Consider the following 16,297-nt stretch of genomic DNA (forward strand, 5'->3'; position numbering starts at 1 on the left):
GCACTACTATCATCCTCATTTTACTGATGGGAAAACTGGGGTACAAAGAGGTTGGACAATTCACCCTCAGCCACATTCCTAAGAAGTCGTAGAGCAGATTCCAACACAACACTGACTCTCATGGACCCTGAGAAAGCACCTCTATCGGGCACTTAGCACGTAATTTTTGCAAAGTGCTAGAAAGAAGTTTCCTTAAAGTTTTAATAGTTCCATAATAATAGCGGGTATTTCTTCACACTAGACTAAGAAACTGGAGAATTAACGAGCTTGTCCCAAATCACATACCAGCAAAACCTCGAGCATTTAGGAGATGGAGTCAGTGATACTGAAGTGCATCTTGGTTAAACATGAGGCCTGTAGCTAAGATTAGGCCTTCCTGTTCAGTCACAGATGTCAAGACAAAAAGGGTAGGGCCCATTTTTAGCCCATCAGAGTTCCCAGAACCAGCATTAGCCCACTCTAGTGACAGGGCCCAGATGCCACCCCGGCCGGCACATTGCCATCAGCGCTCCTCAGGCTGGGGGGGCCACCTGATTAAAGACAGCAAAGAGATGAGTTGGCCGTACCTTTATTCTCCCTCCATTCGATAACTAACTGACATCAATGTATCTCAAGCAATACAAAATATGTCCTGCTCTGAAAAAGAATCTGGACTTATAGAGTTAAAACAAAAGAACAATAAGCAGAGTTCTGGGCCTCAAAGAATTCTCTCCTTCCCCCATCCATCCTCATTCATTCATTCATTGATTCAGATAAACAGCAACCAGACACAAGTGGCAGAGATTAGTCCTGAGTCGAGTTAAAAACTTAGGTTTTGAAGTCAGCAGAACCCTGACTCCACTGCACGGTAGCTTGTGTGATCTTGGGCCTTCTCTGACCTTCAGTCTCCTCGACAGTAAATGGGGATAACAGGTACCTACCCCCTAGGTTCTGTGAGGATTAAAGGAGGAAATACACATATGTGGCTATCAGCCTAGAGATCTAAGAAACTGATAGACTGTGATCACATTACTCTTAGAGAAAGCAAAAAAAATACTGCTTCAAATACTGTCATGTAAAATAGTGCAGTTCTGACATTTAATGGTTGCTATTTTGTTTTCATCCCTAATAATGCTGGATAGTTTTACTATATCAACATCTTAAGATCCTAGAGAATGAAAGGCACACGTACACCAAGAACCTACAACCTCAGAAGAGCAGTTAAGCATCATTATGCTTTCAGAAATTAACAAATTGGAATCAGAAAAAGACTGCTCTCACTAGCAGGCTCTATAATTTTCTTCCCAATATCCTAGTTTCTACATGGTACAAAACAGATAATATAAAGAATACCTGAGAATAAATAATCTTACTACACCACAGTTAATATCAGGGTGTTTTCTAACATGGGAACGTCATACTGTTTGCTATTCTGCTGTTTCTCTAATCAACTACAATAGACACAAAAGATCTAAAGAACTGAGATACATATTCAACAACTGTTCAGCAACACTCATAGCTAATACACTGGTCTCAAATTAAGTATAAACATGGCCAAATTCTACTAGGTTCACTAAATACCTTTAAGGTGGTTGCTATTTTGAAGAAAATCATACCACTGGTTTCCTTCTGTGTTAGGAGGTGACACAAGATCATCATCTTCATCTTTCAAGTACTAGAAACACAGAATTAAAATTTTAAATGTCGTAAACCAAAGAAGCAGGCTTCAAAAACTTTATACAGTTAACATTATTTTTTTAATGTTTGTTTATTTTTGAAAGAGAGACAGAGTGTGAGCTGGGGAGGGGCAGAGAGAGAGGGAGACACAGAATCTGAAGCAGGCTCCAGGCTCCGAGCTGTCAGCACAGAGCCCGATGCGGGGCTCGAACCCATGAGCCGTGAGATCATGACCTGAGCAGAAGTCAGATGCTTAACAGACTGAGCCACCCAGGCACGCCTTAACATCATTCTATTTAGTAAGTGGTTCCATCACACTGGTATTATTCCAAGTGAAGTGACCAAAATCTGCTAAATGCCAAGACACTAAACAAACTACAAACTACTGAAAGATTAGAACACTACAGATTCAGGGACCGTAAACTGAATTTAAATTTTGTGTTCCATTTTCATGAAGTACATTTAAATCATCTATACGTGTGTGTGCACGTGTACATTACAAATTAATTTTAGAAGTATCACCTGTCAATCTACTCTAGGGCAGTACTTCACAGGGAAGGATGGTGGACAGACCCCTGGAAGTCCCAAAGATGCCTTAAGGGTCAGTGAGGCTGATACTATTTTTGTAGTAGCAAAATGTTATTTGCCCTTTCAACTGTGTTGACATTTGCACGGATGGTCAAAAGCACAGGTGGGGAAAACTGCTGGTGCCCGGAGTCATGATGGTGGCCTTGAACCACACGAGTGGTCACTGTATTCCTTTTTGCCACGTACTGACGGTTCCCATTAGTATTTAATGAAGCTATTAAAATTATTGATTTAGTTAGATCTCAACCCTTGAGTACAGATCTTTTTAATATTCTGTGTTACAGAATTGGGAAGTATACATAAAGCACTTTCACTGATACCAAAGTACAATGGTTACCACAAGGGAAAGCATTTAAGAAATTGTCTTAGCTGTGAATGAAGCCAGGCGTTTTGTTGCTGTTAATGGGATTCCTTTCTTCCTTGAAAGAATGACTGGCAGATAGGCTATGATGATTCATACATGGGTATTTGGTGGATACTTTCTTGAAAATAAAGTAAGCCTGTCACTGTAAGCAGAATAACTGGCAGTATTTATTGCCAATGATAACATTTAAATATTCATGCAAAAATTAGAATTTTGGAAAATCTGTGTCTGCCACCGTGTGCTTGACAGCCGTAGCACTTGAAGATCATCTGATGAAACTGGTGCTGATATTCATAAAACCGACTTTTAGATACTGCGTGGAGAAAGGCGTCAGCATTTGGAAGATCTGCACAACTCAGCGAACCAGTGTTTTCCAAATGACCAACACATGATATTATAAAATCATGCACTAGTGAACGATCCACTCAAAGCACAAGACAGATGAATGGATTTTAATGTATCAGAGTAGGAAAAGTTCACTGATGCAATTTTAGATTCCACGTTAAAGCTAACCTTTAAGATACTATCTCTTAGCAAGACTTGGTTGAATATCAAAAAACATCCATAATTATCTAGAAAAGCTATTACAATACTCCTCCCTTTCTAACACCTATGTGAGGCCAGATTTTCTTTACACACATTAACCAAAAAAACTCATCACAACACACTAAAGAAATAGCTATGAGAACCTGCATTCTATTACATCTACAAAACAATGCCACTCTTCTCTAAACTGTTTTGTAAAATTTATTTTTCATTAAAAGTATTTATATTAATACGTAATGGTAAGTGGAATTACTGTTACTTTTAAATAATTTTGTATTCTGTTTAATTCCTAATACCTAATTATATCTACCATTGATAAACATAACCCATATTAGCAAAATCTCTTTGGGGTCTTCTATTAAGAATGTAAAGGAGTTATAAGATCAAAAAGTTTATAAAAACTGCTACTCTTCGGTTACTTTACCATCAGAACAGGGCTGCTATCCAAGTTGGCATTGTATTATTTTCTAGAAACTCTGGATAACAAAGACTAACACTGCTAAAGTTTTAACATTAGCTTTTAATAATTTTTTTAAAAAGTAATAACTAAGTTCAATCAAAAGCCCGTACCTGACCAACTTTTTCAACGTTAAAGTATTTTCCTTTTCGATTATAAAGGTCTGGAGCCTAGAAAGAATAAGCATAATTTAACTCTTACATCAACTCACAAAAGAAAAAGAAAAAATTCTTTTTAAAAAAAATTATTAATGTTTATTTATTTTTAAATAAATAGAGACAGAGCGCAAACAAGGAAGGGGCAGAGAGAGAGGGAGACACAGAATCCGAAGCAGGCTCCGGGCTCTGAGCTGTCAGCACAGAGCCCTATATGGGGCTCAAAATCACGAACTACAAGACCATGACCTGAGCCAAAGTTGGACACTTAACCAACTGAGCCACTCAAGCACCCCAAAAATATTCTTAAACTTAACCAAAACCCTTATTTTTTAAGAGAGCTATTAGAGGCAGCTATTCTTTTCTTTTACGGATTGTACAACACACAAACAAAAGTTGAATTTACAGGCTCTAAGGTGAGTACTGCCATTAATTAGTGCAATAGTTTATAAACAGCACAACCGCTAAGAATGTCAATTAAATTGGATTAAATGTTAATTACTTCTATCACCCAGGTTTATTGCAATTATTAAAAAAAAAACATTATACAAATACCAATTTCCTACCTCATTGAAATGTTCAGTAAGAAATTCAGCAACAAATGTAATATCTTTTTGAGTCATCTATCAAAACCAAAAAGGAACAAAAAGAAAAACAAATTAAGATAAAGCTTCCCAATATCTTGTATCATGTAATGTAATATCTACTAAAAGCTATGGTATGAAGAGGCAAAGTTCCTTCAAAGAAATATCAATATAAATCCAAAAGATTATGCAACTGTGAGAATATGAAATCTTGAAGCTCTGACAAACAAGTCATTAAACATTTAAATCCATTTTCCAATCAGCTAACCCAACAGCTACAGAATTCTTACGGCCTAAAGTTCTTTATTATTTTAGAAATAAAATACTAATTTATCTAGTAATTTACTTAGTATTTACTGTTTAGTGATTTATTATTGTGCTAAGACTGGTGTGCGGGGTGCCTGCTTTGGGAGAGGAGACTGTGACCCAGATAAGCAACCTCAACCTGAGCTAAGAGCTGATGCCTCGGGGTCGGCCTCTATTTCTTACAGTGACCCTGCCTCCATTTCAGCCCTCAAAAATTAACACGCTGAGGTCCCCCCAACAGTCAACACACTTTATCTCCTCAAATAAAGGTAAGAGTAATATCAGAGAAACAGCTAACGTGGACCTCCCTGGTTTGCAAGGCCAGTCACCCACAGCGTAAAAGATCTACTTCTTGTCAGAGTCTAAGAATGGCGATCCTGCATTCATCTAGTCCACTGAGGTTCATTTTAATGTTCTCCATTTTTTCAGGACCCAAACGACCTAAATCTACCTGCATGAGAGCTTGGACAGAGGGGAGAATGAGTGAACTGCAAAAATCAGGTGGGAATTTGGCCCTGCTCTGAAAGATTTTTCTTAAAGTAAATTCCATTGCCACCTGTCTCAATCCTTATAAAGAGAAACTACTGTTTACCAGACATCAACATAGGTAGTAATATCTAAAGTACTAGATTTCCCAGGAAAATAAAAAGGCATTCAAGACCTAAGGAAGTGAAAGAATACAAGCACCCTACATAATACAAATTATAAAATTTTATACAAATATGAGAACTATAAAATTAGACAGCCACAGTTAAAGGCATTTTGAGAGATGAAAAAACAAACTTCTTAAAAAAAAAAAAAAAAAAAAAAAGGCTTACTAAGATATATTTAGCATCGATAGCCTCACATCTTGTAAACTAGTAACCATGTAAGAATACCAAGGTGACCAGCAAAGCTGAGCTCAACCAGAGCAACATTAACACACTGGAAAACGTACTACCACGAACTACCTTATTCAGCTCCGGAAGCACGTGGTCTTCTGTCATTCTCAACATCGCTGAAAACAGAAGTTAAAAAACTGTCTTTAAAGGAAAACTACAGACATAACTATAGATACATTTCAAAGACAAAATGTGTTTCACTGGACTAAATCCTCAATATTCAACAAGGAAAATCACCAAGGAAAACTTACTTTTCTTCTAAAAACTACTGCGTGAAGAATTTAAACTTGATTTGTATTTTCAGGTTCAAAATGGCTGGTCTCATGATCCTGAACTATTATTTTTTATTTTCTCCTTCAACTCAACCCATTGCCACTCCAGACAGGCCAATCTGACTGCTGCCTTGTGTGAAGACTGTGCAGGGAATCCTCTTCTAACATATGATATTTCTTCTCATAAAATCTGCAAGCACTTCTTGCCTCCAAAAGCCTTAGAATACCCAACAAACATGTTTCTTTCCCTTGGGTTTTCTGTTACACAAAAACATTTGCACTAAGATTTACGTGCATATACGTACATTTACGTATATTTATATACTTTAATTAATCTGTGGTTGATTCATATTGTCCTTTCAGAGGGCTGTGTTTTTTTATTTTGTCCACCTAAGTCAAGGAGTATGCCGCATGTGCTTTTACAGACTGTTTGAACATCCCTCTTAATTGCTTTTGGTCAGGAATAAGCATGCTGGATGTGATTCTGCAAATACAGATTATTTTAGAAACTGTTCTTAGTTACTTCAAACTTCTAAATTATCTAAAAAACAAGACATAATCTAGTTCCATTCACTCATTCATTTACTCACCCAAAAATTACTATGGGTGCTAGGAAGATATCAGTATAAAAGACGTTCCTGCCTTCACGGAAGTTACATTTTACAAAAGAGCAAACCAAGGATGCACAGCATCCTAACCAGTGGCAGAGCCGAGATTATAATATAAGCAGGTCTCTGGGGCTCCTGGGTGGCTCAGTCGGTTGGGCATCCGACTTTGGCTTAGGTCACAATCTCACGGTTTGTGAGTTTGAGACCCACATCGGACTCTGTGCCGACAGCTCAGAGCCCAGAACCTGCTTCAGATTCTGTGTCTCCCTCTCTCTCTGCCCCTAGCCCACTTGTGCTGTCTCTCTCTCAAAAAAGAAACATTAAAAAAATTAAAAAATTAAAAAAAAAAAAATCAGGTCTCCAGTTCTCCAGTCCAGTGTGCCTTCTACAATGCCCTGCTCTAATGGGGAGGACTAAGCAGTAATTCATTTCTCCTCTAATCAGGCTTCTTATGAGAATTTGGACATGCAGTAGGAACATAAACTGCCTAAAGTACCCCAACAATTATAAGTAAAACCCAACCTCATCTGTAAAAGAAAGTCATTTCTAAGATCCCATTCAGTTTTAACATTGTAACTCATTCTAATTAACATCTCTGATATTAAACAGGCTGGCCTGATAAACACTCTGGCTCCCCATTCTGGCTAGCGTTGGTACAGCTTTGAGGAAAAAAATAAAGAATTTTAAATGCCAACATCTGTAGATCACATTCTTTTCTTCATAAATGCAATTATATTAGGCTGACAAATACAAGTCTGTTTATAAGATATCTGAATTGAAGAGTCAGACATTTGTTTAAAAGATGTGAGCACATTACAGATAATTTACTTTCTATTTTATTTACCCTTTAGAGTTTTAACAAACTCAGATAAACCCCATTTATAACTAAATTTTGCCTATGTTGGAAGGGAATGTATGCTGGATTATTTCAAAGATATTAAGAGGGGTCACAAAAATAGTACAAATGGACCTACATAAAATACACTGTAGAGTAAGCATTAAAACACTTAATGTCAAGTCAATAAATACCGGTTAACTACCTGCAAATGAAAAGAGATACTGTGGAGATACAAAGAAAGGCTACCAATGGTCTGCATTCTATTTAGCTAGGGCATTAGCGTCTGATAGGAAGGACAGTGGAAATTTCTTGTCCGGTGCTGTTCAACATGATAAGCACTAACAATGTATGACTACTGAGTACTTCAAATGTGGATAGCATGACTACAGAACTTGAACATATAATTTATATAATTCCAAGTAATTTAAAGAGCCACAGGGGGCTATTGGCTATGATAATGGACAGCACAGATCTAGAAACAAGATCAGGAATAAAACAGGAAACAAGCTACTCAAGGACAGAGGCTAGTCTTTGTTTTTTTCCCCCCTTTCTTTAAAAAAAAATCTAACTCCAAACAGTGCCTAGTACATAGTAGAGATCCACATATGTTATTTTAACCTAAGCAGACATTACAAGATTAGAAAAAAAAAAAAAAAAGGTTAATCATCAGTGAGTGCGAAACCATCAAAGCTATAAGTTACATCTGCCGGGAGCTGGGGCCGGGTGGGTGTGCAGAGGAAATAAGACTGGCCATGTGCTGAAAGCTGGTGAACCAGTGAAGGGTAGAAGACGGTTCATTTATACCATTCTCTCTTACAGTTACTGGACATTTTACTAGAGTAACTTAAATATTCTAAATTGATACTCCCACAATTTTTAAAGAAGCATTAAAGTAATGTTTCATTCAATTAACTTACCCACATAAAGCCAGCGGAAAAAAGCTTTGAAGTTTTTCATACTACTATCTATAACTCTGAAAAGATAAAAAAACAAATCAGAAATAAAATTATTATACAGGGTTCATGTACCACTGTTCAATTGTTGTGGGATACAATAACCCTTACCATTCTATTTTATCCTATCTGGAGGACATCCAAGCCTTTAGAAAAGATATTATAAATCAAACACATACCTAAAAAGAAAGCTTCAGGAGAGCAAATCCTGGTTCTTTTCAAAAATAAGGCAAATAGCTCAGATTCTGACTGGTTATAACAGCCTTGCCACAAACTGTGTAATAGTCTTTCCCAGCATTCAGTCAAGTATGAAATCCTTTTCCAACTTTGCAAATAAAAGAAGTCAGAAAAAAAACACTTTCAGCATTATTCTCAGTTAAAAAAAAATACTCACTGGTCAGTATGAAGAAAAAACATCAACGCCAACAGAAAAAACCATTATTACCTATTTGTACTATGTCACTACCTCTGGTATCAGTGGACATTATTTTTGGAAGTTGGAAGCATTTTTGATGCTTACAGTAACTGATCTCCAAAAACTGAATTTCCTTGAGCTTTACACAAATGCACCCCTCAAATTCCAATGTTATAGGTGGAAGCCATCTTTGTCTTGATCAAAAGGCTTCTAAATAAGGACATGGGTATCACTTCTAAAAAATCTCTGTAAGTCCACATCTACAAGATAACTACTCTAAGTAATATGCATTATTCATTCCCAAGTCTCGAAGTCCCTTCCAAGCAAGAAGTTCCATAAGACTACTGAGACGTGGGTCAGCATCATTAACCTATCTCTATACAGTAAAACAGACTGCCACGTTTATGGGACCAAGCAATGTAATCAAAACGCTCCTGTGGCAAAAATGAAAAAAGAAAGAAAAGTTCCTTTCTGCCTTTCCCAATCAATACTCTGACCCCTACTGCGGGCAATCCCTGCTGTTACAGGCTAACATCAGAGTTCTCATTGCCTCAATTTCCCCACCTATCACCTAAAATAATAATGCTACTTCATCCAAGGGATCAAGAAGTAAAATGAACTACCTTTCGTTCATATTGAAAAGTGATCACAGAAAGCTTGATATTTCATATTTACTCTCCGTAAATATGGTGAGCCAAAAAATAATCAACACACAGGAAAAGCAAAGTCATTTCTCCTCTCGTTTTGTATTCTTAGCACAAGTGTCTACAACCTCTACCTTGTAAAACCCCGCTAACATGGTAATGGATCGGTGGGGAGGGGTGCGTTATAAACTCACGAAAACAAAGAGGACGGCAGAAAAGAAATCAATTTCAGAAGTGTCAGAAAGGGCACATGACTGATGAGGCTCAGCAGAGGCGGCTGCATTTTAGAGAATCCATGCAGAGGACCCCGGAAAGGAGCGATCCACCCCGCAGAGTCCCAGGGACTCTCAGACCCTGGACATGTCAGGTCCACAACAAACGAATGGGGTTCTTCCAAGAACCCGAATAAGCCGGGAAGAGTGGAGGTGGCTCTGTGCGAGCGCTGGCGGCCACAGCCAGCTTCGCGCTCCGCACTCAGGCCGGCTTTCTGTTGCCCCTGCGTACAGACCTTCCACGCGCTTTAAAAACTGCCTCATGAATCAAGAGGAGGAAATTGAGCATCAGGTATTTGAAGAAAGCTCGCAACCGGAGACCAAGACAAATCCAGGAAGTGGAAATCCTTCAGGGGAACAGCACACTTCTAAAAATATCTAATTAAGGTCCACAGGGATGTGAAAAGATGTCATCTACAAAACAAGAGCACGGCTTTGAAAATGATTAAAGAACTAAGAAAACACTTTTGGATGGAAAAACTAGGACTGCCATGATGAAGCATTCAATGCAATGGTTCAGGTAACAGTCACGTCCTCCACCACACCTCGACTATTTATTCCCCAGTTCACAGCCTACACCGTCACCGGCAACTGGAACCCTCTAAATCTCAATGTGAAGCATGCCACTCACCAACAGCCACCTATCTTCCCAGTGACCTCTCTCCAGGACCCCAACCTCCGTCTCACGAAGACCACTGCCTACTGGTTCCACCACCTCTCATCCTGCCTCCCACCCACACCAGCTCCCCGCTTCCTCCTAAACCTGCTTATATTCAAGGTTCATTTTAATCATGCTCTGGTTTTAATTCCCTCGCTCCCCTGTCGCTTCCCCTCAGTCACCAGGCCTACCTAATCTGACCGCTCACCTGCTCCGTGCCCCAGCACTGTCAGCTGACCCCAGGAGAGAAACCCTGCAGCCGTGGGGACGGCTCTCACTTCCACACTCATTCATAAGCACTAACCAAGGGCCCTCGGCACCACCAGCAGCCGCCTGTTTAGCCGCCTGTTCACCCTCCCACTAGACAACCGGGTCACAGCTTTTCCTTTATTCCTAGACCACCTCCCCACCCTTACCTTCAGCTGCCGACAGAACATTCCTATTTCATTAAGACAATCAGGACAACGGGAAGCGAAGGTCCCCAAGCCCCACGTGCTCATGTACTAGCATCTGGGTCCCTTCGCACAGCCTTCTCTCCTGTAATTGTGGATAAGCTCTTGTTCCGGCCCACTCCCCAAGGCACCACATGGCCATCCCCTCCCACACTCCCGCCCCAGCGATCCTCTCCTCAATCTGCCAGCATCACTTGTTCCCCTTTGAGGAGAACATGGCATCATATATAAATATGCTCTAACTTATCCCATCGTAAGAAGACAGACCCGACAGCGGTTCCCGACTACTGGCCATTCCTTTACAGCCAAACCCCTCAAGAGACATTTGCTGTTTTCTTTGCATCTGCTCTCGTTCTGTATCTGCAGAGGGGCTCGGAGGAGGGCTGATGGGAGAGTAAAATGCCACTCTAATTGGTGAGACTCTTGTTATTAGCTTGTTTAATTATCTTTAAACTGTAAAGATACAGTTTTGATAAAAACTTAAAAACTCACTTTAAGAAAATCATGACAATTTGCTGGGTTCTTACTTTTAAAAAAGAGTAAAGTGTTCTCAGGTCAATGACGCCAGGTAACACCTCATACTTACTGAAGAAGTTCATTTGCCTTGAGTATGAAAGAACCCACCGCAGTAATAGCATCTAAAAAGAAATAATTACATGTCATTTGTCAAATGAGGAAAGCGTGTTTAATGTATTCTATGGAACAATTAAGTTACCTTCGATTCCTGCAGCATCCAGTCCAAGAGGTTCGTATTTTTGCTTCCATGAAGCCATTCCCTTCAGTTCACTCAAATGGTACAATAAAGACTCGGAACCACTATCAAAATGGAGCAGAAATAAATTACTGTCACTACCATCATCAAGGTGGCAGACACCGGCTACCTTGCCTAAACATGTCTAAATTTCCAGAAATAAAAACTGAAAGCAACCTTAATTTTCTTTCTAGGAGAAGTAATTATTTCTCAAAATTTTCTCTAAGACGGTAGCAGAATCATTTGGTCATCGTGACTGAGATGAATATATGACCACAAGGTTAAATTCTGTAAGATCAAATTATGTTCCACAGTCAGCCCTGGCACTTTTAAGACAGTCATGTGGCCATCTTATTCACCCAAAAGCCATCAGTGTAACATTTAACAAATACTGTTTAAGCTCCGACTTCAGGTCAGGCACTGTGCTACGTGCTAGGGACATTAATAGTGAACAAAACCTCATGGCACTGACAGTCTAAGGGGGAGGACAGTCACGGCCACACGGTCAGGCAGGGTATCATTCCAACTACCATAAATGCCTTGGAGGAAATGCATACGATGCAGGTGTAATGAAATAACCTAATTTGGGGAATTAGGAAAGACTTCTCGGAAAAAGTGGTATTTGAGCTGAGACCTAAAGAGTCTGAGTGAGAACTGGGTGGGAGCGTCCCAGAAGGCAAGACAGATGCAGAGAAGCCCTGGGTAGGAAGAAAAAATGTCAAGTCTGAGAAGGTCACCAGTGTGCATGAAGCAGAGAGCCAGGCATGTTAAAGGCCATGCAAAGGTTTAGGTCCTAAGAGCCACAAGAAAGCACTGGAGGTTTTTAAGTAAGAGTGACATGATCAGAACTGCTGTGGGGAATAGATTTGAGGGGCATGAATGTCCTTGTGGACCGGAATCCAGGCCAGAGGGCACTGCAGTGATCCAAGGGACAGGCGACGTAGAAAGGGCTAAGCACTCAGCATAAAGGAATTTATCAAAATTTAAGTGAAACACTGAACATTCATATGCAAACTGCTTCACCAAGGGAGCTGGGGATAGAAACAGAACAAGACTTAAAGGTCAGAGACACAGTCTAATTGTGACACTTAGTAACTTCAGGCCAGCCAAACGACCATTCTGGATTTCAGTTTCTTTTTGTGTAAAAAGGAGGACAATAATTATCAACACCTTGTCAGGGTGTTAAATGCACAAATAGTACGCTTGGTAAACTCTAAAATGATAAACATATTTAACTTCACTGCTCAAAAAAGGATACATCCCTTTTTCAAAATATACCTCTTGGTTGTCTGGCTGAGAAAAGCCCAGACAGAGAGCCTAGACTGGTAAAAAGATGTCTGAAAATTATTTGCAGCATTACCATTACTGATTCTTTAAAAATCTTGGGCACTCCAAGATTCCCCTCAAGTGCCAATGCAACAATTTTAGCTAGAAAAGGCTCAAAATGAGAATGCCAGATGATGAAGGAACACCGACACCACGTACATATAGATGCAACACCAAAAATTCGACACCACCTTCATACCTCTGTAAGTGACTTATAACCAATTTTTGTATACTGGAATATGATGACTCTATAGACTGGCCAAGCTTTTTTAAGCCCTAATTAAAAGAAAAAAATATATTTAGCATATAAGATATTGCATGCTTCTCTAAAAAAAATTAAGCACGTGAACATAGCCATTTACATAAAAAGATACTTTATCTGCACCTTTACTGTTAACTGGTTCATTAAGAGGGTCTGAAGTTCAGCACTACAATGAAAAGAAAAGTATTTTTAGTCTTCTCCATTCAAAATATGAATGCATCACTTAAAACTTTTAAATTTCAAAGCAAAAGCATTTTTAAACAAAATAAAAAGAAACAGTCCAACAAAAATTAAGACTTTGTTATACTCACAAAAGGACAGAAAACATGAAACAATAAAGTCCAGAAACAGACTGAACTACATTTAACAGGTACCGAATGCTAAAACAGCATTTCAACAAACCCCTAAGGACAAAGTGTGATACTCAATAAATTACGCTGGGCAATTATCTAAACCTCAAGAGAAAAAGAAGTCAGTCCTCCACAGCATATAACCAAATAAATCACATCTGAAACATGAGAATAGAATATAACATAAACCATAAAAACACTCTAGAAGAAAATACAGATCTTTGAATACTCTTAAGATGGAAAAGGCCTTTTTAAGAATAACATGAAGGCAGATACTGAAAAGGAAAAGACTGATCTGACCATATAAAATTAAATGTTTTTATACATTTAGAAATATATATATTACAGACACAAAAATGATTACATTTACGTAAAAAAATACATAGAAAAGCCTAGAAAGATATATACTATTTTTTACTCTTGTGCACCAGAATTTTCTACTTTTGTTTACAATGAATATGAATTACTTTTGAAATAAAAAACTACTGTAAAAAAAGAAGAAAAAGCAAGGGCAACTAGTGTGAGTTTACTACCTTGCTTTCCCCCACAACAGCAAGTGCATGAATTCATCTTGCACTGAAGTGGTTGTGCTCTTCTCCTAGACAAAATGGATAAAAAAATGACGCGTATTTTGAAAATGATAAGCATACGTGTGATCCAAAATTAAAATTACAGGAGTAGGACTCCCTTCCTTTTCCTTAACCTTCCTTCAAATCCATATTTAAACTGATTACGTGAATTATCAGTTAACGGAAAATGGCCGGTCAGCTCTTCCAACACCCCTGGCCCCACTCTCCACTCCACAACCTGTCCCCACCTACACTGTACCAGTGCGAGAAAGCCTGTCCTCTCGGGAAATAGCGTGAGGTCAGACCGAGCCATCTGCGAGAAATCCTGACCTTAGCCTTTTCCAAATAGGACCAGTTCTCCCCTGGCATCTCATAAAGCAAAGGAGGACATCGTGCACTCTTTCACTCCTTCCAGGGACAAAGGTCACCAACAGTACCTGAACGAACTTGGTGAGACGAGAATCCATCTGCATCAGTATTTCTTCCCACGCTTCACACATACATGTTAGTGACAAATTTATATACTATTATCAAGAAGAAAAAAATAATAAAACAGTAAAAAAAAATATGTACGTAAATCAACGTGCTAATATATGCTTTTTATTCTCAACTATCTTAAAGAAATCCAGAATTTACTTTCAATCATTTTTAACTCAGCCTGAGATAGAGAAGACCACAGCTAATGCTTGATAATCACTTAACCATCAAACATTCTGAAATTAAATTTTTATCTGGTAAAACAGACGTCCTCCAGCTTTTTATGTATGTTTCATGTACACTAACTGTCAAAATGCTGGTTTAGTCAGCTATTCAATTTTCAAACAGAATCCTTAAAAAGACACTGATCTCCAGAAATCTTTCACATCAAGTAAGTCAGTGACTGTGTCAGACTGAAAAAGGAAAGACCCAACTGTTTGTAGCTCCTCTACAGAGGGTCCATTTCTAGACATCTGGGCTGGCCTCGTGTCTTGCTATGACCAACAAACAGAACTGACACTGAGTCCAAGGCCTCAAATGGTTTCACACATGTCCACTGGCACTCGACATCCCTGCTGAGGCCACCATGTCACAAACAAGCCTGGGCGAGCCGTCTGGAGATGACAAATGTGGAGCCGTCATGAGTAAGGGACACTGAGACCAGCCAGCTGACCACTGACACATGACCAGGTCCTGCTGAAATGAGCTATACCTGGCCCAGAACAACAGAACCTTTTGCTGAGCCCAGCCCGAATTGCTGGGCTACACTGACCTACAGTAGCACAAGCTAGTATGGGGCGGGTTTATTATGCATAAAAAGCAAACTGGTATGAGAGCTGTTTTCCATAATGCTTTATTTGCAATAAAAATTAAAATTCAAAAATGTTATTTCACTCACAGGAATATTTTCAAAAGATTTAAACTACTTTTTTCTTTCCTTCTGGAGAAAAAGAGATGGGTGGGAATAGATTTTCAATTAAATCCCTTTTTCTTGCTTTAAGGAATATTTATTATTAGATTATCAAATAGACATGTTTACACCACAGATAGTTAGCTTTACAGAATAAAATCCGTGTTTTATTTATAGACTGTTAAAAACTTAGAGTAAATATTCACATAAAACGAGACAGAAATAAATACCTGTAAAAGAGCTGAAATATGAGTAAACTTTCTAGCCATCCGCGTTACTTCAGGTAAGAAAGAGTACAATAGATTGGTTTCAAGCTGTAAAATCAAAATAAAGTGAGTTATAATTACACACTTCTTTTAAAGATTAAAAAAAAAAGTCCCTCCCAGCTCAAAAAAAAAAAAAAAAATCCTACAGTTTAGAAGAGGAGTCGAGGTCTAAATTATCAGAAAGACGATGACTGAATTCTGCTCCATTGGAGCCTAACAGAACAGAACCTTAGGATTTTCTAATCTGTCATGTTTAGCCGGGCACAGCTCACCCTCTCTAGGTTAGCAATCCCCTCTCCATAGCTAAATAAAGATTACACACTATTTCCTAACACTATTATGAGGAATTTAAAAAATGATTACAAATACATATAAAAAGTTTTTTAAAAACTGTATGTTCTTGATAAACACATATTAAATATCTGTTGCAATGGTACAAGAAATATCGATCGATAAAGCTGTTGTTTAAAAGAATATCCATTACAAACTTCAAAGAAATAATGAATCATTTTAGTATAGCACCAAATGCAATCCTAGAAGTCCTATTTCCACAGAACTTTAAGAGGAAGAGCAAATGTGAACAACTAGTCCAGGGAATCAGGAAGTCCAGGGTCCCCCCAAACTCTGACAGAACGATGAATACCGGAAAGCCTCCTACACAGCGCATTCTGCATCATTTTGTTCTACTTTTGTTTGGGAATTCATGCATCCTGAGGCTAAGCGGCTGGGTTATCTGG

The 16,297-nt window shown here is 38.7% G+C and overlaps 1 protein-coding gene and 1 long non-coding RNA gene across 4 annotated transcripts in view; one reads left to right on the forward strand and one right to left on the reverse strand.

The window, feature by feature from the left end:
* The window catches only part of ANAPC4 (anaphase promoting complex subunit 4), a 32,948-nt gene that overhangs the window by 7,254 nt on the left and 9,397 nt on the right, over nucleotides 1-16,297 (reverse strand). For 2 of the 3 annotated variants that reach the window (XM_015541586.2, XM_042984832.1), the window contains exons 9-20: nucleotides 15,525-15,608; nucleotides 14,345-14,431; nucleotides 13,872-13,936; nucleotides 13,112-13,154; nucleotides 12,926-13,002; nucleotides 11,365-11,465; nucleotides 11,236-11,287; nucleotides 8,173-8,228; nucleotides 5,604-5,653; nucleotides 4,333-4,389; nucleotides 3,725-3,781; nucleotides 1,561-1,654 (exon numbers count right to left, since the gene is read on the reverse strand). In XM_015541586.2, the coding sequence (XP_015397072.1) occupies nucleotides 1,561-1,654; nucleotides 3,725-3,781; nucleotides 4,333-4,389; nucleotides 5,604-5,653; nucleotides 8,173-8,228; nucleotides 11,236-11,287; nucleotides 11,365-11,465; nucleotides 12,926-13,002; nucleotides 13,112-13,154; nucleotides 13,872-13,936; nucleotides 14,345-14,431; nucleotides 15,525-15,608 (823 nt within the window). The remainder of the gene's footprint in view (nucleotides 1-1,560; nucleotides 1,655-3,724; nucleotides 3,782-4,332; nucleotides 4,390-5,603; nucleotides 5,654-8,172; nucleotides 8,229-11,235; nucleotides 11,288-11,364; nucleotides 11,466-12,925; nucleotides 13,003-13,111; nucleotides 13,155-13,871; nucleotides 13,937-14,344; nucleotides 14,432-15,524; nucleotides 15,609-16,297) is intronic. The other variant, XM_007091131.2, reaches the window with a different exon arrangement.
* Nucleotides 758-11,571, forward strand: LOC122238102. The gene is made up of 3 exons (XR_006217056.1): nucleotides 758-912; nucleotides 5,086-5,157; nucleotides 11,380-11,571. It is a non-coding gene; the product is annotated as an uncharacterized LOC122238102 (long non-coding RNA).

The sequence above is a fragment of the Panthera tigris genome, chromosome B1 (genome assembly GCF_018350195.1).
Source record: "Panthera tigris isolate Pti1 chromosome B1, P.tigris_Pti1_mat1.1, whole genome shotgun sequence".
In the NCBI taxonomy this organism is placed as follows: domain Eukaryota; kingdom Metazoa; phylum Chordata; class Mammalia; order Carnivora; family Felidae; genus Panthera; species Panthera tigris.